This window comes from Protobothrops mucrosquamatus, unplaced genomic scaffold (genome assembly GCF_001527695.2).
Source record: "Protobothrops mucrosquamatus isolate PMUCROS unplaced genomic scaffold, P.Mucros_1.0 scaffold4, whole genome shotgun sequence".
Classification (NCBI taxonomy): domain Eukaryota; kingdom Metazoa; phylum Chordata; class Lepidosauria; order Squamata; family Viperidae; genus Protobothrops; species Protobothrops mucrosquamatus.
This window is the reverse complement of record NW_015386391.1, coordinates 2,075,886-2,096,548: the sequence shown is the minus strand read 5'-3', so window position 1 is coordinate 2,096,548 and position 20,663 is coordinate 2,075,886. Positions and strand designations below refer to the sequence as shown.

The following is a 20,663-nucleotide window of genomic DNA, read 5'->3' as shown; positions in this document are numbered from 1 at the left end:
CTATTGCTGTTGGGTTTCAGCAAGCTGTTTTGTTTAGATCAGAGTTGGGCATTTTACGGCCCTTTGGCTGTCCATGTCCATGGCTTGCTTTTGTTTTGAAGGCAAGTGCTGTTTTGTTTTTCAGTTTGTGTATGTTCATGTGTGCATGCCTATGCATCTTCACAGCCATATTAATTCAGCCCTCCAGAACAGTCCCCGCTTCTCATGTGGCCCTTGGAGAAAATTAATTGTGCACCCCTGGTTAGGTCTAACCTCAGTTAAGCCATTGCTTTAACACTACCTCTCATCCCATTATGTGTATTGTTTGTGAAACACACGATATCGCCCTAACTCTTGGAACGTTTGATTTTTCCAGGTCAATCAATATGTTCCTGTTGTTCTACTTATGCCTGCTTGTGAGCAAGGCTATCATATGCACTACTTTGAAATACGTCTGGCAGAGTGTCCCATATCACGATGAACCCTGGTACAATCCCAAAACCCAAAGAGAGAGAGAAACATTCAAGGTAGAAAGGTTGACTTTTCTTGGTTGGCAGTTGTCTACACTCATATTTGTTCCATGCATGAGTACTTAGCGTATCTTACCCGGTGTGTGTCTGTGTTCTTTTCAGCTGCTAAAGATGTTCACCGATTTCCTGTCCTTCATGGTCCTCTTCAACTTCATTATCCCAGTCTCCATGTATGTGACTGTCGAGATGCAGAAATTTCTGGGTTCCTTCTTCATTACGTGGGACAAAGAGATGTATGATGAAAATATCCAAGAAGGTGCGTTGGTGAACACCTCTGACCTCAATGAAGAACTTGGACAGGTCAGTAATGTCTCCCCCATGCCTTCCACCATTCAACAGGCAAATGTTGGCTGGTCTTCTAATCTTCTTGCATCTGTTTCTCTGCAGAAAAAGAGATGGTGTCTCTTATTACCAAACAATAGTGAACCTAGGTTTCTTGTTACCAGCTGAAACTACTCTTGGATCTCAGATCCGATAAGGGCAAATGCTACTCTTGCAGTTGGTGTGTGTCCACCTGGTTGAATTCTTTCTACAGTAGCTTCTTCTCCAAAGAAACTATCTTAACAAGGAGAACTGTCTCTAGAGAAAACATGGCGCATGGTTTGTGAGTTGTGAGCCTTTAGTTTAGTCTCCGGCTTTAGTACCAATTTAAAAACATGATTCAATTACTCCTCTCTAGGATTTGTCATATCTTGAAACACAATATACACATACAAAAATTTAAAAGGAAGGAAGGGAAGACAGAAAGGGAACCGAAGATGGCACTCCTTAATTTTTTTTTATTACTTCCCTTCCATGCACAAGTGTTACTGCTGACTTTGTTTTATCTGAAATGTCACTATTTGGGGGAGGAAAAAACCCACAGATGCTCTGGCAGAAAATTGTGTCTATCTAATCTAAAATTGCGCCCTTCTAAAAAGAATATGGTCTCCTTTTCCTTCTAGGTTGAATATGTGTTTTCTGATAAAACGGGAACTTTGACGGAAAACACCATGGAATTCATTGAATGCAGCATTGACGGCTTCCGATACTGCGACTCCTTTTCAGAAGTGGATGCCAAGAGGTCTACAGGAAAAGCAAACAAGGTACAACATGCCCCACCATGTTTCCAACATAGGAGGTTGGAGAACAGAAGACTCCTGGGCTTCTTCTGATTTTTAGATGCCTTTTTTGTGGGATTCATAGCTGCATCTGCTTGGCCTACACATGGTAGACTCAGGGCCTGAGTCATGGTAGATCCCTACCATGACTCAGGCCCTTGTTCAGGAGAACCTCTAATGAATAAGGAAGCAGAGTACCTCTTCTGAAGTTGAAGATCAGTAGCCCTTGTGAGCTAGGTCCTGACACCCTTGGATTTATAACTGCTTGCATTAACCGTTGACCTGGGTGAGGAGAAGGGACATTCTGTCCAGTTAATTTTAAGTTAAGGTGGTTTAATATTTACACAGTATGGCAGTTGCTAAGAATGCTGATGCCCAGCTGTCCATCTCAGCAGATCAAGGGGTAAGGATATGATCAAGGTTGTCCCACCTCCCCCAGGTTTGACTTGAGGAGAAAAGATGGGACGGTTGGACAGTTGGAGCAGAACCTTGTTTAGAAGCCATGTTGGACTGTAGGAACGGAATGTCTCCCAGTTTAACGCCGTTTCTCCTCTTGGTTACCCTCCTTTCTAGAGTCAAGAAGAACTGTTCCTTCGAGGTTTGTGTGTCTGCCATACGGTTCAAGTCCAGCAGAAAGATGAAATCGATGCAGCGACATTGCAGCCCAAAAAGACCCAAGTCTATGTTGCAGCTTCTCCAGATGAAGTGGCTTTGATACAGGGGGCTCAGAAGTAAGACCACTTTGTCCATTTTTCCCCCACTGTATTTTCTCCCCCTCCCACTTGCCTTCACTGTCATGCAGATGGTTGATGGATGGACAATTCCATTATCTTTGGATGCTGAGAATTTTGACATATTGCATGATTGACTCAGTGGGACCTCTGCTCTCGTGCCCCCATAATACAGATAGTCCTTGACTTATAGCCATAATTGAGCCCAGAACTATAGACATAAATCATGGCGGTCATTAACTGGGACACCATGTAACCCTGCCCGATTTTACATTCTTTTTTTGTGGCAGTTGTTCAGAGAACACTATGGTTGTTCTCTGCTCAAATCTCACTCCTCTGCAGTCTTTATTTTATTTTGTTTTATTTAGTTCACTTTTTTCCGTATCTAAAGGGTGTGCATGTGTGATGCACGTACGTGTCTGTGTGTGTGTGTGAGAGAGAGAGACTGTGTGTGTTGGTTTTTTTTTTTCAACGCCATTCTGTCCTTTTTGTTCATTGACAGGTATGGTTTCACTTTTCTAGGACAAGAAAATAACTTCATGATGGTAGAAAATTCCAAAAAGCAAATTGAAAGGTAGGTTGGTTTGCAGGCTAGCCTCAGGGGTCTCCTCAAGGAAGCCGGGCCTAGTCACGGCAGCACGAATTAGTTTTGAAAAGGATCCAGAATTGAACCAGCTGGTTTAATTTTGGCTTTTTCCCAGTCCAATTTATATAGCCGTGTTTGTTTGTTGAGCTTCATGCCAAACTTCTCACGTTCATTTCTGATTCTGAGGAGCCAGCAGGATGTGTTGAACGATTGGACCTGTCAGGTCCACCCATCAGCTCCATCCATGTTTTCCCGATACATAATTAAAACTTTAGGCAGGACTTGGAAGCAAAGTGGCCCATCTCAACCCCTCTTGAAATATGGATCCTGCCTCCCCAACTCAGTAAAATATGAGGGTGATGATGATGATCATCCCAAAAATGATGATAATAACAGATAACAGAATAACAGAGTTGGAAGGGACCTTGGTGGTCTTCTACTCCAACCTTCATCATGATCATAATCACCATCGTCCTCATCAAAACATCAATGTTCTTAGATGAAATCTTCAAGATTTGAAGGAAGCTTTTAGTCTTTTCATTCAACGTGGGGTCTATACCTTGGAGCTGAGATCCATGAAATCCCACAAGCGTTCACAGGCTTGCAATATTTGGGACAGCTATTTTTTTTATATAAAAAATAAAAACAAAGCCAGGACAATGAGTGTTTGGGAAAAAACTGCCTAAGAGATGCATACATCCATACATAGCTTTTTAATGTGGTTTTCCTGGAATGGAGGTGTTTCTGCTATTCTGTGCTGCAAGTAGTCTTGCTTGTATTTACAGGTACCTTTATGTTTTAAATTTTTCTAGTTATCCCTGTGTTTTGTATTTAAGAGTTAGCATAAATCACAACGTGTGGTTGTGATTCTTCATGTCTGACACTTTTCTCGTTTGAGCTTGATGGGGTTAGAATTCCTTTCAGTTTCCTCACCACTAAATATTCTTTCTCTCCCCTTCCTTCTTAAACATAAAATAAAATAAGATACGAACTTCTGAACGTCCTTGATTTTGACTGCGTCCGTCGCCGGATGAGTGTTCTCGTGAAGATGCCGGATGGTGAGTGGAAACCCAGGGAAACTGATATAGGAGGAAGAGTGTGAACTAGCCCTGTCATCTCCCCAGGAGAAATGTTCATATGGATGGACATATGACGAACGATTGCAGGATCTGGGTTTGGCTAGCTAGAGAAAAGAAGGTCTGCGTATGGATGTATCCCTGCCCCTTAACTAATATCCAAATGTTCTGTTTCCCTGTCTTTTAGGAAGAATATACTTGTTTTGCAAAGGAGCAGATTCTTCGATTTTCCCAAGGGTCCCCGAGGCTGAAGCACAAAAAACAAAAATCCATGTGGAACAGAATGCATTGGTAAGTCAGCTGGGCTTGTAGATGTTCAGGAATCCATCCTCCTCAACTTAAACCCCAAGGAAAGAAATTGGTGGAGCCCTTTCCCTTTTCCCACTTCTCCTTCTCCTCCTCCTTTTCCCTTCCTTCCTTCCTTCCTTCCTTCCTTCCTTCCTTCCTTCCTTCCTTCCTTCCTTCCTTCAAGAGGGCATATTTAGAATTAAGAAGGAAGAAGACTACCACAGTGAAGGAGATCTTCAAATTTTTAACCAAAAGTACCATGGAAATTGTGGGTCAATTTATCCATGGGTGACACATTTTTCATGGTATTTTGATTACAGCTTCCAGGTTCTTCTTTTCCATGGAGGGGATTATCCAAGAGCATAGACAAGAAGTGGGGTTGGGACGAGTCTCATATCTTAGGTGGCAAACCAAGAGAGAATCACACGGGTGATGTTCTCAAGACCTCACTCGTAGCGCCGTGCTTCCTTCAGGTTGCATTTGTCATCCACCTGATCCAGTCTGGCCCATTTTAAGAGATGATGGACTATATTTCAGAATGGTTCTGGATGCCTCTCTTCTGGAATATCTTGGCTTCAGGGATCACGTCTTCTGTTTGTTGTCTCTCAGGACGGCTATCGGACTCTCTGCGTGGCCTACAAAGAAATACCTCCCGCAGTCTACAAAGTTCTAGAGGCCCAGATTAAGGAAGCCACCGTGGCCTTACACAACCGAGAAGCCAGGATGGCCAAGGTCTTTGATGAAATTGAGAAGGACATGCATCTCATCGGCTCCACTGCTGTAGAAGACAAGTAAGCCCCACTGGCTAGTTAGGATAACCCATTGTGCCTTCCCAGGCAGTTGAAGTCCCAATCTATTTTAATCGGCAGCTTTAATCAGATGAAGGTGCAACGTGCCCAGATTCTTCTGTTCAAGTGCGAAACGTTGAATTTGCCCATTTAGTAGCCCCATGAGTAGGGGACATGCTTTGTAGACCATTCTTTGTCAAACTTTCTGCATTCAGAAAATGTGGGGACCACCCAATTAAACCCCCTTCTCATCTTTTTCTCAAGGAGCAGAGGACTTCTGGGAAGGAGAGGGATAAACAAAGTGCTACTTTTTTTTTTAAAAAAAAAAAAGCTTTTTAAATTAAATTTGGTGTCCCAAAAGGCACTCCAGAATTAAGGAAGTGTTTGACACCTGAATGATTTAACGTACCCCATGCTATAATTAACCACAACTGCTCATACCAGTCAAAGATGCCATGATAGAAATGTTTGATAGGTTAAGTACCTAAGCTAGCTTCAGAAGATGGGACTTCGAGACCAGAGTGTCAGGGGAGGGAAGACTGACTTGTCAAATCAGGCTGAAAAAATGGGAAAATCCCTCTAAGTGGTTACCCGGAGAAGTGGACGGAGAAGACCCACTTTTAATTTTGTGTTGATCCAGATTAGATTTCTTCTACATAGTCTTCTTGTCTTTGCTGTCCTCAGTGGGCTGATGTGTGTAGCTCAACTGCTTCCTTGCTACGTGTTCTGAAGGACCCCTTTTCTAAAAAAAGAAATCCAGTGATTTGTCCTTTTGGGAAAAAAGGCAAAATAGAGAGCGAGCTTTGAGGAAGATCCCCACCCATTGGTTGAGTCCTTTCCACTGATTTTCCTGCAGACTCCAGGATTTTGCAGCAGAAACCATCGAAGCTCTTCACGCGGCAGGCATGAAGATCTGGGTGCTGACGGGGGACAAGCTGGAGACGGCCCAAGCCACCTGCTATGCTTGTCGCCTCTTCCACACCAGCACAGAGCTCCTGCTGTTGACAGCGAAAACGGTGGAGGAAGGGGACAGGAAAATGGAGCAGCTTCACGAATTGCTGCTGGAGTATCACAAAAAGTTGGTGACTGACGCGCCTCAAGGGAAGAAGTGAGTGGGACCCTAAGCAGTAACCAAAGCGGTGTTTCTCAACCTCAGCCACTGTAAGAAGCGTGGACTTCAACTCCCAGAATTCCTCAGCCATAGGTGCAGGCTGGGGAATTCTGGGAGCTGAAGTCCACGCCTCTTAAAAGTTGCTGAGATTGAGAAGCATCGATTTGAAGGGTTGGGAGATGGGCTAATTGCCACTGCAGCACTTTGCAATAATCAAGAGGAGGGGTCTCCAAACTTGGCAACTTGAGGACTTGTGGAATTCAACTCCCAGAATTCCCCAGCCAGCATCCATGGCTGAGGAATTCTGGGAGTTGAAGTCCACAAGTCTTTAAAGTTGCCAGATTTGGAGACCTTTGATCTAGGGGTAGAGAGAGAGGAGAGATCCATGAGGATGGACTTTTGTGGCCTGAGATATTTGGAACTCACATTTTCCCAAGTGCATCAACTTTTATTGTAAGAGCTGATCTCAGTTTGACCTGCCTTGGCCCCATTAAACCAAGCTGCTGGATATCTTAAGTTCTCCTTGTTTTTCTGCCTTGATGTCTTCCTTGCAGAGAACCCAGAAATGCTATTTTTCCATCTCTTCCTTCTCAGCTAAAGAAGGTTAATTCATTTAAGTAGCACATAAAACACATTTTCCTACATGTCTGACTCTTAAAGGAATTAAAACGGACAGAAGAATAGAAGGATTTGCTACTCCTTGAGTTTCATTCATCCTCAATTTTTCCTCCTTGGCTCTTTTTGGATACAGCTGGAGTCATATCAAGGTCTCCAGCCAACGTCACCTTTTTCTGTTTCAGAAACTGGCTGTCCGGTTCTGACTATGGGCTGGTCATTGATGGGGCCACCCTTTCCCTGATCCTGAACCCTTCACAGGATTCCAACTTCTCCCATTACAAGAACATCTTCCTTCAGATTTGCCTGAAATGCACCGCCATCTTGTGCTGTCGGATGGCCCCGTTGCAAAAGGCTCAGGTGTGTTAATGTCCTCGGTAGTGAGCCAAGTCACTTCCTGTCCCAGCAGAACCTTGCACGGCATCCTTTCTGCTGGGGAGGCACCTCTTTTGGGAAGCCAGTGGCCACAAATGTCTGGTCTAGTCTTGAGTTCATTTTTCAGGGTGGTGTAGTCCTTGGGAAACTGGTTCAAAGTTGGGTGAGGAACATCTCAACCAACCTCTCCTGATGCACCATCCATCTCTCTTCCCTGCAGATCGTCCGCATGGTTAAGAATTCCAAAGGCAGTCCCATCACACTGTCTGTTGGAGACGGGGCCAATGACGTCAGCATGATTTTGGAAGCTCACGTGGGCATCGGTAAGCATGGCTGGCTGAGGAATTCTGGAGGTTGAAGTCCACAAATCTTAAAGTTGCCACGTTTGGAGACCCTCGGTCAAAGGAAACAGCGCATATGAGCTCCACAAACATATAGGAGCCAAGCTGAGAGAGTTTATATCAACTTCTGGCTGATCAGTATATTGAGGCCTCTTGACGTGCAAGGTTGACCTGCTCCATTCTTCTCCTCGGCCAGGTATCAAGGGAAAAGAGGGACGCCAAGCCGCCCGGAACAGCGACTATGCCATCCCCAAGTTTAAACACTTGAAAAGACTGCTCTTGGCACACGGGCATTTGTATTATGTCCGAATCTCCCATCTTGTACAGTATTTCTTCTATAAGGTAAAGGGAATGGCAAATTGGTTTCGGGGGTCAAGGGGAAGGTGGGCAGGGGGGACTATGCCACTGCCAAGCCTTGGGGGATGTTCAGCAGAAGGTTAATAGGGAAGCAAAACACGCTTGGAAGGAGGTGGCAGAGCCAGCAGGATCCTTGGGGTAGGGGGCAAAAGTGAAATGAGGTGAACAGAATGACGGAGTGCAACACTCGCCCTTTGTGAACATCACACTGACGTTCAATTACTCCAATCCATTCTACAGGTAGTCCTCAACTTATGACCAATTGTTTAGAAAACTCCATTGCAGTCATAACTTGAGGATTACTTCTGTTTGGTTATTCTACTCTACTCTACTCTACTCTACTCTACTCTACTCTACTCTACTCTACTCTACTCTACTCTACTCTACTCTGCATTCTATTCTATTCTATTCTATTCCATTCTATTCCTCTACTCTACATTCTATTCTATTCTATTCTATTCTATTCTATTCCATTTTCCACTCCACTCCACTCCACTCTACTCTACTCTACTCCATCAAAAGTATATAAAGATATAAGACATAAAAGTCTAATGCAAAATGGGACCTACTAATAAAGAATAACAAACAAAGAGGATTGAAAAATGGTAAACAACCTAAGCACCGTCCACCCTCATGCCAATCTGATGGGAATTGAGAGCCGAATGTAGATAGCCGAAGGCTGGGATAGACTATTTAAAGGGAGCAGCTTCTGACTCTCAGTTCTAAATGCAGAAACAACGTTTACATCATCTGGTTTTCTTGCTAACATGTTTTTTTTTTCTGTCTATCTCTCTCCCCTTCCCCCCCCCCATGTTTCTTTTAGAACCTTTGCTTCATTTTCCCACAGTTTTTATATCAGTTTTTCTGCGGCTTTTCACAGCAGGTAGGTGGCCCTGTGTGTTGTTACTGACGTTGTGATCAAAAAGTAGTCCTCAACTTAGGACGCATTGCTTAATGACTGTTCAAAGAAACTATCGGCTTAAAAAAAGTTACTTATGTAGACGTTACAATTGCTGTACTGCCCCTCCAGTCACATGATTGTGTTTCAGGTGCTCAGCAACCATCTCAGGTTTATGACTGGTTGCAGCATCTCGCGATGATGTGATCAAGTTTTATAACTCTAGAAAGACTCTGGAAAGAGTGCAGAGAAGAGCAACAAAGATGATCAGGGGACTGGAGCCTAAAGCATATAAGGAACGGTTGCTGGAATTGGGTATGTCTAGTTTAACAAAGAGAAGGACAAGGGGGGACATGATAACAGCCTTCCAGTATCTCAGGGGCTGCCACAAAGAAGAGGGAGTCAAGCTATTTTCCAAGGCGCCTGAAGGCAGGACAAGGAGCAACGGATGGAAACTCATCAAGGAGAGAAGCAACCTAGAACTAAGGAGAAATTTCCTGACAGTTAGAACAATTAACCAGTGGAATGACTTGCCTCCAGAAGCAGTGAATGCTCCAACACATTTGAAGTTTTTAAGAAGAGACTGGACAGCCATTTGTCTGAAATGGCATGGGTTCTCCTGCTTGAGCAGGGGGCTGGACTAGATGACCTCCAAGGTCCCTTCCAACTTTATAACATTTTTTTGCCATTTTGAGGCCAAAAATGCCCATTGGATAAGCTGGATTTGGACTTAACAACCACATGGTCCACTTGGTCACCCTGTGATCCATTTAACAGCTGCCCGAAAAGGGTTACATAAGATCGAACCCAGTCATATGGCGATTCCACAATTGCCACAAGTTAACCACCAAAATTCCGGGATCAGTTGTAGTCATAAGTCAAGGACTACCTGTAATTTGGGGTGACAAAAATTCTTGCACGTCTGGGGACTGGAAGCTTGGTGTTCTTTTTGTGAAGGAGGGCCCAGTCTGTAGCCTTTCCCAGCTTGGACGACTGGGAGAAGAAGCTTTCTCCAGTTGTATAGAGAATGCCTTTCATTTTGTCGTCTTCTTTTTTTTTTTAACACTTCCTCTCGCCAAGCCCAGAGAAGCTGCTCCTTCAGCCTCCCTCTTTGTCCTTTTCTCAAGAGCAAAAGGCAGCTGCGGGCAACCCTCTCCCTCCCTCCCTCCCTCCCTCCCTCCTTTTGGGGGGAAAAAGACCCCAGGGCAACAAAAGAATCCACTTGCAGCCTCAAACCACTCCGGCATTGAACTGACTCTCCTGCAAAGGGCAGGTGTGAACGGAGGAGAAGCTGTTGTGCGGGAGAAGTCCAAGCCATTGCAGGTTTGAACGATTGTTCCCTGAATGAGCCGAGGCACCGCCGCCGTTTCACAGCTGTCCCCATCGTGGTTGGAGAAGGAGAAGGAAGTGGCCTGCAGCTGCCCTCTGAAGGCTTCAGGGTTGTTGTTGGTTTTTTTTGCTGCTTTCACCAAGAAGGAGTCCTCCTTCTCCTTCCTCTGCCTGCCTGATTGTCTTCCTTAGTTAGGTGAGGAGCTGCCTCATTAGCAGGGCTTGCCAAAGGGCCATTGTTCTGGAAAATCTCATTTGGGAGGAGATAATGAGCAAACAGATGCACGGTTCCACCAGGTCCTATCCCAGCTGGACTCGTGAGCGTGATTTTGCTGCTTCGGAGAGAGCTGGTTTCGTACTTTCCAGGTCTTGGAACGTTGCAAGTGGGACGGAACAATGCTGACACGCTGCCTTCGGTTGCTTCTGGCTTGTTCCTCAAAAGGTTTCAAGGCATTTTGCCAAACAAGAACAACACAGAGTGATTGTCTCGCCCCAAGATGTAGTCTTGCTGGTGATCGGGTTGATGAATCGTAGCAGGTCTATGCTGAGAAAAAAGTCAAGGTTATATTTTTCTCGCAGCTCACTCTGGGCATTTCAGGAAACCACGAATGGTGCTTATCCTCCTTTATTCAGGAAGCCAGATGCAATATATCATGCTCAAGTCCTTCTCTTTTTCACTCCAGCCTCTCTATGATGCGGCTTACCTGACTATGTTCAACATCTGCTTCACCTCTCTGCCAATTGTGGCCTACAGTCTCCTGGAACAGCACGTCCCTATTGATGTCTTGATGACTTTCCCAAAGTTGTATTTGTGAGTATGATCTCCTTCTCCTTTTCCTCCTCCTTCTCCTTCTCTTTCTCTCCTTCCTTCCTTTCTTCCTTCCCACACTCCTCCTCCTCCTCCTCCTCCTCCAGCAAAGTCTCAGAACAGCTCCAAAGTGGGAACTTGGTCTTATTTTGCTGAACCTATCTTCTTAAGGTCTTTCTGATCTGCTCCATTTTTCCTTTTGAAGACTTTTTTTTGGAAGTAGCTTGCATTTCTGATGTCCTGGCCTGTATTTGAGGTCCAAATTTGTGTTTTTCTTGCTAGGAATGTTTCTGACAACGCTATGCTCCAGTTGAAGCCTTTCGTCTACTGGACCTTCCTGGGCCTTTTTGATGGTTGCGTCTTTTTTTTTGGTGCTTACTTCCTTTTTCAATCTGCCTCTATAGAGGACAATGGAAAGGTGAGGTCTGACAGACCCAATTCTTTGTAATAGTGCATTTGTGTGTGTGCTTGGTAGGTGTGTGTTTGTATGTGGCAACACAGGCCATAATGTTACCTCTATCTCTTTGATGCGCCTATAAAGGAATAGGTAACGTACTTCCTTACATCCAGTCAATGTTCCCTCTGGCTGCATCTTATTTAAAGTGTATTTATTTTAAACCTGTATTTATCTTAACAGGTACTGTTGTTTTCAAGGCAGAATCCAGCAGTATTTCTTAATTGCAAGTTTTGACGTCATGTTTTTCAGATGGCAGGGCTCTGGACATTTGGAACGATGGTTTTCACTGTCTTGGTCTTTACAGTCACACTAAAGGTTAGCACTCTATTATTATTATTATTATTATTATTATTATTATTATTATTATTATTATTATTATTATTATTATTATTATTATTATTATTATTATTACAGTCACCTTTGACAGGCTGGGTCTGATATTACAGATCCTGGTGAGATTAAATTCTTGCCCTGATCTCAGTGACGCCTGTCCTCAAGGCCCACCAGATGACAGGGAAGCCAACTCATCTTGAATGGGCCAGCCTGAAGGTGCTGGTGATGATTTTGATTAGGATCAGTAAAAATCAGTGCAATGTGAAGTCGAGGTAGGAATGTTAAATTTCTTGTTTCCTTTTTTCATAGCTGGCATTAGATACTCGGTTCTGGACATGGATGAACCACTTTGTCATCTGGGGGTCCTTGATTTTCTATGTCTTTTTCTCCTTCTTCTGGGGAGGCATCATTTGGTAAGCATACTAAGACTTCACGGGTCACCAGCACAGGGTGGTCCCTTCACCAACTCCTCTGAAGATTCCTAACCTTTAAGCCATTTTGAAATGGATGGACACCCTACTTTAATAAGCATAAGCTATCTCTGAGGCTTGGAAGAAAATGTTGGAGGTGGTTCGTCTTTTCTCCTCAAAAATGCCCTCCAAATTGAAGTGGCTTCAGAGATGACCATCTCAGAGGGCCAGGATGGGGAATGTGTCATCCTTACGGGATGAACGAGACAAGCCTCCCAACCAGATGAGCGAATTCTACTTTAATGTAAAATTAGAACGACAGAATCAGCAGAACTTTCCCGCCATCTGAGAAACTAGGGACGGTCTCTTCGGAGCTTTTTCCTCACTCCCTTCTTCCGTTCCTCCCAGGCCTTTCTTGAAGCAGCAACGGATGCATCACGTTTTCGCCCAGCTGCTGTCCTTCGCCTCCTCCTGGCTGGCGATCATCTGCCTGATCTTCGTTTCCCTCCTCCCCGAGGTCATCGGCCTCGTCTTTAGACACCTGAAAAGGAAAAGCAGCGAGGTAAGAGTGGAGCAGAAAGGCTGTGAAGTTGAAGAATGGATCCCACTCTTCTAAGCCAGGCCTCAAGCGAAATCACGGACAGGTGTTCCCTGCAGTTGTTGTGTTTTGTTTTGTTTAAAAGAAAAATCTATTTTTTTCTTTTTTCTTTCTTTCTCTTGAATGTTCAAACAATTCCCATCTGGTTCAACTCAGCTACAGCGGACAAGCAAACAGAAGGGTAGCTAGTGTTTAGCAGTCCCCATCTTTCTGTCTGAAGATAGATTAGCCATCCACCGTATCATCCTGGTAGAATCCATCCAGATCAGGACCGGTCTGAAAAGGAGAGGTTTTATTTTTTCCAGAATTACAACCTCCCATTCAAACTTTGCCTTCTAGGGAATTCAGCTGGAACCAAGTCCAGGGTAGATATTTCTCTCTGTGCCTTGTTTTCAAGGAAGAAGAATTTAGTCTAAGACAGGGGTCGCCAACCTTGCCCACTTTACGATTTGTGGACTTCAACTCCCAGAATTCTGTCTGAGGAATTCTGGGAGTTGAAGTCCTCAAGTCATAAAATGGCCAAGGTTGGGGACCTCCAGTCTAGGAGGCCCTCAACCAGTTGAAATCTGAGCACTCTGCTTTTCCTCTCTCCTCTGCAGGAGAGCAGATCCCCAAAACATGCCGGTTGAATTTTTAAAGGTGGTCTCCTTAGGGGGGCTGAGTTTCTCTCTCTTTCTCAACATCCCACGCTTTGCAATGAAGCTTTGAGTCTCAATGAAGAGTCCACTGCCAGTGTTGTGGGTTGTGCTGATCAATCTGCCGTTTCCAGCCAGTTTTATTTTTTTCCAGATTTGGGATCCTGGAGACAAGGAACCCAAAAGAACTGTGGCTGAAAACAGCCGTTCTGAAACTTAGGAGCATAGTCACGGCTGGTGCGTTCATTAATTTCCTTCTCCAGCCTTATCTGGAGTTTGTTTCAGAAACAGCTGGGAAAGGAGAAATCTGGTTACTCCCGAGCTTGGTTTGAGGCCGCGTAGGTAGGAGGAGCCATTGGGGGTTACACCTGAGAAGGGAAAAGAGGAGGCCATGTAGGTGTGGTTAGTTGAGGAGAGAGAGAAAATGCAAAGCTTGAGACTGAAACCTTAACTGGGATTTCACTACACTAAGATCAACTAAGGCGCTGAGGTTTTGGTCCATACTTGAGCATGAATGCAAGACATTATTTTTATTATTTTGTCTTTTAAGGTGTTGCAGTTGGGACTGTCCAGAGGGATTTTGTCCGTTTGACGTGTTAGCGGGGTCTTTTGGAGGGAGGGAGTGGTTTTGTTACAGGGAGTTGTAAAACGGAGACCTCTGCTTTGTGTTGGCTTGTAATGTAGTTTTCCAGTAAACTTTACACAAAGAATATGTTGGAAGAATAGTTTTTGCTAGAGTATACAATTTATTTAAAATACAAAACATTTATATAGCCACCCAACTTCTAACCAAAGACAAAAGCAGCAAAAACCATAAAACAGGAAGGAGGGGAGAGCAAAGTGAAAACACAATGTTTTGCTTTTTCTAAAAAATGGAGGCTACGGAAGGACTATCTGTGGTATGGTTCTGTCTCTCTTCATGGAGACAATGCTCATGTCCTCACATTTCCAATCTGAAAAGAGCCAAAGGAAGAGAAGGGAGGACGGGACTGCAACACAAAATTGTTGCCAAATTGCAACTGGAGAGCAATGAGAGATGTTTCCCATCCCCTGTAGAGCCATCTCTGGTGGGGTTGGGATGACCTTCTGGTGGGAGGTATGGACGAAAGGGAGAGTCCCTTCTCATGGAACCTAAGAGCTGGAAGGAACCCAGTGGTCATCTAGTTCAACCCCTGCCCTGGTGCAAGACCCTACCGCCGTTTCTCTACCCGATGCATAATGAAGCTTTGAAATCTGCCAAGGGCCATCACCTTAGACGGATCGAAGCTGTGTTTCTCTATCTTTGCACCTCTAAGCTGGGTGGACTTCGACTCCCAGAACTCCATGCTGGCTGGGGAATTCTGGGAGTCGAAGTCCATGCAGCTTCAAAGTGCTATGGTTGAGAAGCGCTTCTTTAAAGCAGAGTTCCCTAATCTTTCCGGGCTGGACTTGCCTGACCCTTCCTTAGTGGACCTACTGCAGCCTGAAAGTGATGGTGACCCCCAGCCTGGAGGCCTTTCAGATTGTCTCTTTGAAAGCGTTTCGCTTCTCATCCAAGAAACTTCTTTGGTTGGTTTGAAGTCAGAATTGAAGAAGCGAAACGCTTTCAAAGAAACAAACAAACAAACAAGAAAGTCCAGTTGCCTTTCGGAAAAGCATCTTTGGGACAACCATGACCTGGATGATCGGAGAATCTCCATAGACTCTCTCTGACCCATTACACAGCAGGACAGATCTCCAGAACTTTAAATAGAGCCTCTCTGTCCAAGAGCACGCTTCCCCAGACGTGAGGTGCCGCTGAAGAAGTTGCCTCAATCGTCTGGCTTCCCATTTGACCGACTGTGCCAAACTCCAGGTTTGCAGAGAGTTAAATTCTCAAGTTTTGACTACGGCAAGAGAGGCAACGCCGTGCAGAAAGAGGCCTGTTATTCCTCCGGGTTGGAAATCGCCATTGTGATGCCATAGTGACTGACAGCCTTCCTATCAAAAGCTGCCTGGCCCCCGTCCCTAACCTCGCAGTTTCTTTCTAACACGTCCTTTCCGTTCCCAACTTTTATTATCAGTACTTTTCCTCCATTAAAAAAAAAACATACCGGAGTAAAAAAAAAACCAACCTAATTTGTAATATATTATTTTTTGTCCTGCTTTTTCCACCTGCCTGATTTTCTCTCTCTCTCCCTCCCTCCCTCCCTCTCTCTTTTCTCTTTCTCTCTCTCTCTCTCTCTCTCTCTCCAATTTCCCACTTTCCTTTTGTCTCGTCGTGAACCAGGTAACCCGGCGTCTTCCTTCCTCGGGAACATCTACTATCTTCGTCCTCTCTCAAACCTCCAGTAATCACAGTTTCTCTGAATGAATAAGGTGATTTTCTTCTTTTTAATAAGCTGCCAATCGCCGCAGTCGCTCCTTTGCTTTCTTTCCGCGCGTCTGACCTTTTGATAATGCGCTTATCTGTCTCCCTTGCATTCTGCTTTGCTTTGCTTTTTTTTCTTTTTCTTTTTCTTTTCTTTTTTTTTAAAAAAGAAGGAACACTTCATATATTTGCTGCAGTTCCAAAGCCCTGCTTAATTGCCATTCCTTTTTTTTTTTCCCCTCCATCTCCGCCCTCTTTCCTTCCCTGCCCATGTCATCACCGATCCAGCTGCTGTTTTGGAGGGTAGTTTGTCGTGAAATTGCAATTCCAGCATCTGCAGGAGGAAGCAGCCCTCTGCACTCATGTGCCAAAATTAAGTGTACTGGATGGTTTTGCTCCCGAATCCCTGCTGGGGATCAAATGATAGAGGCCACCAAGGTTGCCTTTGCAGTAAGAAGCAGAGATGGTGTCTCAAAAGGATAGAAATGATGGGGCCACTCCAGGCTGAAAGGCTAACATCTTAGCATTCTGGAAGCATTTTGACTGTGGTTTGTTCTCCAAGCCTGTTTTAATATAATTCCTGAACGTTTCGTTACCAAACTCATAAGCGTCTTATGTGCCAGTGTGGTCAGTTGTGAGCTAAAGAGAAATAGGAGAAGAAAATCTTGCTGATGATGTTACCTAGTTTGGCAACGAAACATTCAGGAATTATATTGAAACAAGCTTGGAGAACAAACCACAGCCAAAATCTAAAAGCCAGGCTACAAAGTTTTCCTATTATTATTTCAAAATTCTGGAAGCATTTTTTAAAAAATGGGGAGGAGTCTTTGCTAGTTAAAAGGTAGTCTAGCAAGGCAAGGACAGCAGCTTTTCACTTGGATGGTGTAGTTTGCAAAGACTGGATACCTCACATTCAGAGGACTACCAGCACTTTCTCCTTCAGCATCTGGAGACATCTTCCTTACTACTTTCGACCGTGTGAAATTGGGAGAAGTTACATCAAGAATTCTTCCAATAAGCAAAGTGAGGTTTTGCGTGCATTCAGACGTGTTTCTGAATGCAATGACTGTTGATAGTCCAGCAGCCTGTGAAGCAAAGGTAGGTTTGCAGGTATTGTCCCAAAGCTGTGGATGGAAGATAGCTGGTGATTTTAGTAGTGATGGGCTACAGATGGTTGGCAGGATCCAAATAGAAGGTTGCAAATTCCAGAATAAACTTCTTGACTTAACGTGAATCAATTGTATGTCCTGTTCTGTAGAAATGTGCCAACTCTAAATGAAAAGAGATCTATACAAATCAGGGAAATGCTTAAAAGCACGAATGAAAAGATGACCACTATAACCCTAAATAATAATTTGCAGACCAAGACAAAAATTAAAAATAAGCTACTGGTGGGACTTTGCTTCAGGTATAGTTTAGGAACCAACCATACAGATGGAAACGTTCTGCAAGACAGCCAAGTCCATTGTGGAGAAGATTCTCTTCTGTTGATCGAATATGGACAGCCTCTTCTTTAGGTCAAACTCTAGCCAGATCCAATCCAGATCCTTCATAATCTGGCCAAGCTCCGTGGTCATTGCCACGCTTTGCTACAATTTGAACTAGTCAGTTCCTGTTAACCTGTTGGCCAACTGTCGGGCTACATCCAAAAGAAAGGAAGATTGACTATTAGGGCAAATTTCTAATTTCTACAGTAAAAGGAACTCAGTATATTGAAACTCTTGGTTCCCTGGTCAACTTCAGTAACTTTAAGATGGGTGGACTTCAACTCCCAGAATTCTCCAGTTAGGAGAATTCTGGGAGTTGAAGTCCACCCATCTTAAAGTTGCTGAAGTTGACCAGGGAACCAAGAGTTTCAATATACCGAGTTCCAGTTAGGAGAATTCTGGGAGTTGAAGTCCACCCATCTTAAAGTTGCTGAGGTTGAGAAATACTGCCCTGGCCTTTGTTGAACCAGGAGGTTCTTGTTGATGGGAAGCTCTTCCCATCCAAACAAAAAGCAAAGTGGCAACCAAATTTGTCTCCGGTTCCAAACAAAAGGTCTCTTAGACATCATTGTGGGTTTCTCTTAACCTTTCATTTTTACTTCCTTTTAGTTTCATATTGAGGAACCAAATTTGTTTTTCAATGCCAAACCTCACTGTTTAAAACAGAAATGCCCGCTCATATCCTTCATTTTATTTTTGCCTCGCCGTTTGCAGAGAAGACCCCGCAGAAAAATTGCAAGGGATTCAGCACCAGAGAGACCATCGGTCAGGCCTCTGCTTTTAAGGGCGTTCTCAGAAACATCTAATATGTCGTAACAGGTATTTCCCTCCTCCCAAAAGCTCCTCTGGAAGGCATGAAAATAACCAAGTGATTCCTGGAATCAGTTGAATATATATCTGGATATGATTCTTTAATCTCAGCTGTCGTGATACTATCTTAGCCCAGCAGAACACAAGTGCGTCGCCTGCCGTAATTTTATAATAAAAATTAAAATTGGAAGGCCTCGTTTTGATGCGAGCTTCTATGGCACATTTGAGAGCATCAAAATATGTGTTAAGTTTTTGCAGCCCCTGGGTTGCACATAAAAAGGGTCTATTGGCTTAGGAAGGATGGACGTGTTCTGCTACTGGCTCAGAAGTTCAAGGGACGTGATTGTCCACTTTGTGCTGTAGGTTCCCCGCTTTTATAATGTTTATCTTCTGCACCAGATCCTCAACCCTCCCTCTCCTCTAGTCTTGTAGATGCCAGTTGTCCACGCTCACATGGTATTTCCAAAGTTTTGTCATCTCTAATCAAAATTAATCAAGGTGATCAAGGTAATTAATCAGGGTAATCAAGATGCAACACAGATGATTAGGGGACCGAAGGCTATAACATATGAAGAACGGTTGCAGGAATTGGGTATGTCTAATTTAATGAAAAGAAGGACTAGGGTGACATGATAGAGGTCTTCCAATATTTGAGGGGCTGCCACAAAGAAGAGGGAGTCAAGCTATTCTCCAAAGCACCTGAAGGCAGGAGAAGAAGCAACGGATGGAAGAAAATCAAGGAGAGAAGCAACCTAGAACTAAGGAGAAATTTCCTGACAGAACAATTAGTGGAACAACTTGCCTCCAGAAGTTCTAGGTGCGCCAACACTGGAGGTTTTTAAGAAGAGATGGGACAACCATTTACATTAATTTGGAACAAAATCTAGATTAAGGTGATGCATGTGGAATGAAAAATGGATGTAATCCTTTTTCATTTTGTTTCTATATAAGCTACCAGCAGGCCATCAAACCAACTTAGATTTAGCTCCTTTTAAGGTAAGCGAACCCCCGAGAGGACTCAAGACGGTCAAGTTGATCATGTCCTAGGAGGGCAAGCCTAGAATCTATTTAATCATAGCTACTATTGAAATGCTCCCTTTTAGCTTGACTGACAGGTTGACAGGTTGCCCTTAACATGGACGCAAATCATACCACTGCATTGTTTTGTTAAAATGCACAGAGTGTCTTTGACTTTGGGAAGGTTGATTCCATCGAGATTTCATTATTTCTTCTTCCCTCAAATTTACAACTTCTCTGAATTTGGGGTCTTCTGTTTTTATAGTATAACTTAGTAGAGTTCATAGCTGATTAGTTCATCAAAACTCTGAACTGCCTTACCAGCAGTTAAAAATCTCAGCGCTCATTCGATAATAACCCAAAGATTAATTGCATATTTCTTTCACTGAAAATACATTTTTGGCATTCTTTTTCCCTTTCTCTGGAAATTACAATGTTCTTTTCCTCCTGAAGTATTATAAATCTAATATGTGTTGGCGTGCAGCCCAAATACCTGATCATTTTGTGTGTCTTTGCAAACCACGGTAACAGCAGCAGTAGCAGCAATGTGGCTAAATGACTCTCTTTCCCTCTCTCCTGTGTTTGTGTGTGTGTGGTGTGTGTGTGTCTGTCTGTCTGCCTGTCTGATTTTAAACAGCCCGACCCTTCGGAGTTGCCGATGCTGGTTTCATACAAGCAGCTAGAGAACAGCCATTCTGCAGAAGTGAAACCCAGAGAGGCCCTCACACATCTGGCTGAACGCCATCTCAGGATTCTTCAAATGCAACAATTATAATTCTGCTGTTTGGGAAAAAAAAAAGGGACATTGGTTTGTTTTGCCTTTTTAAAACTGGGTGCAAAATCCGGAAGACTTGTGGTTGATCTCTCCCACTACCCTCTTAATGCCAGCCCTGAGGACCCCAACTGGCCATTTTGATTGTGAAAATCAAGAGAGATTTGGGACCTTTGAAACAAAGGACACAGCTTCTGTTTTGCAGTGGGTTATCAGCGAGGAAAAAAAATGACAATTTTCTAGCTTTGGGCTTTCCCTTCTGAACCAGTAAAAGAGCACAGATTTTAATTCTCACTTTGCAAGCGTAAAGTTGGACTATGTCTCTTCGCATTGTCTAGCCTGCTTCCTTGCACTCACGGTGTTTCCATTCTTCTACCAACAAATTGGGTCATGAAATATATCTTTTTTCCCCCCTCCTCTTCCTAACCAAACTGGTTTTATTAAGGAAAAGTGGAGAGACATGTTCGCTGCTAATTCACTTTTTCTGCAAGCACCCACGAGGATGTAATAAAAGCCACTTTTTTAATAAAAAAAACACACACAATGGGAAAACTCCCGAAAGCTAATGAGATGCACCAAAATCTCACCTCTGCAATCCTTTTGTTCCCTCTGGCTTGAGGCTTTCACACAATCCAAATCAAGGTCCGTTTATTTTCAGAAGAGCATGCTGGTTAAAGTGCCTGGGCTTCAACCCTCTCTTTTTTTTTTTTCCACTGGACTATCCTGGTCTTGTGGAACACTGGAAGAACTTTGGATGTTAGAACATCATGAGTACAAGACTTGGCCAGTGGTAGATTGGGCTTGTCATCTTTTGCCGTGCAAATTCTGTCCCCTTCTAAAACTTGTGGGAGGTCTGAGAGGAGATAAGGTCTACGTCTCTGTTGGGCTGTATTAGTTGGCTAC

General features: G+C 43.8%; 1 protein-coding gene across 1 annotated transcript in view; it reads left to right on the top strand.

The window, feature by feature from the left end:
• Nucleotides 1-19,644, top strand: part of ATP11C (ATPase phospholipid transporting 11C) — a 44,470-nt gene extending 24,826 nt beyond the window's left edge. The window contains exons 11-30 of the mRNA XM_029282948.1: nucleotides 356-506; nucleotides 612-809; nucleotides 1,454-1,594; nucleotides 2,183-2,340; nucleotides 2,843-2,914; nucleotides 3,911-3,984; nucleotides 4,190-4,293; nucleotides 4,900-5,081; nucleotides 5,935-6,186; nucleotides 6,990-7,164; nucleotides 7,400-7,502; nucleotides 7,717-7,862; nucleotides 8,701-8,760; nucleotides 10,788-10,915; nucleotides 11,195-11,330; nucleotides 11,619-11,684; nucleotides 12,012-12,115; nucleotides 12,521-12,674; nucleotides 17,876-17,980; nucleotides 19,626-19,644. Coding sequence (XP_029138781.1) covers nucleotides 356-506; nucleotides 612-809; nucleotides 1,454-1,594; nucleotides 2,183-2,340; nucleotides 2,843-2,914; nucleotides 3,911-3,984; nucleotides 4,190-4,293; nucleotides 4,900-5,081; nucleotides 5,935-6,186; nucleotides 6,990-7,164; nucleotides 7,400-7,502; nucleotides 7,717-7,862; nucleotides 8,701-8,760; nucleotides 10,788-10,915; nucleotides 11,195-11,330; nucleotides 11,619-11,684; nucleotides 12,012-12,115; nucleotides 12,521-12,674; nucleotides 17,876-17,977 — 2,506 coding nt within the window. The 3' untranslated portion in view covers nucleotides 17,978-17,980; nucleotides 19,626-19,644. The remainder of the gene's footprint in view (nucleotides 1-355; nucleotides 507-611; nucleotides 810-1,453; nucleotides 1,595-2,182; nucleotides 2,341-2,842; nucleotides 2,915-3,910; nucleotides 3,985-4,189; nucleotides 4,294-4,899; nucleotides 5,082-5,934; nucleotides 6,187-6,989; nucleotides 7,165-7,399; nucleotides 7,503-7,716; nucleotides 7,863-8,700; nucleotides 8,761-10,787; nucleotides 10,916-11,194; nucleotides 11,331-11,618; nucleotides 11,685-12,011; nucleotides 12,116-12,520; nucleotides 12,675-17,875; nucleotides 17,981-19,625) is intronic.
• The last annotated feature ends 1,019 nt before the right edge of the window (nucleotides 19,645-20,663 follow it).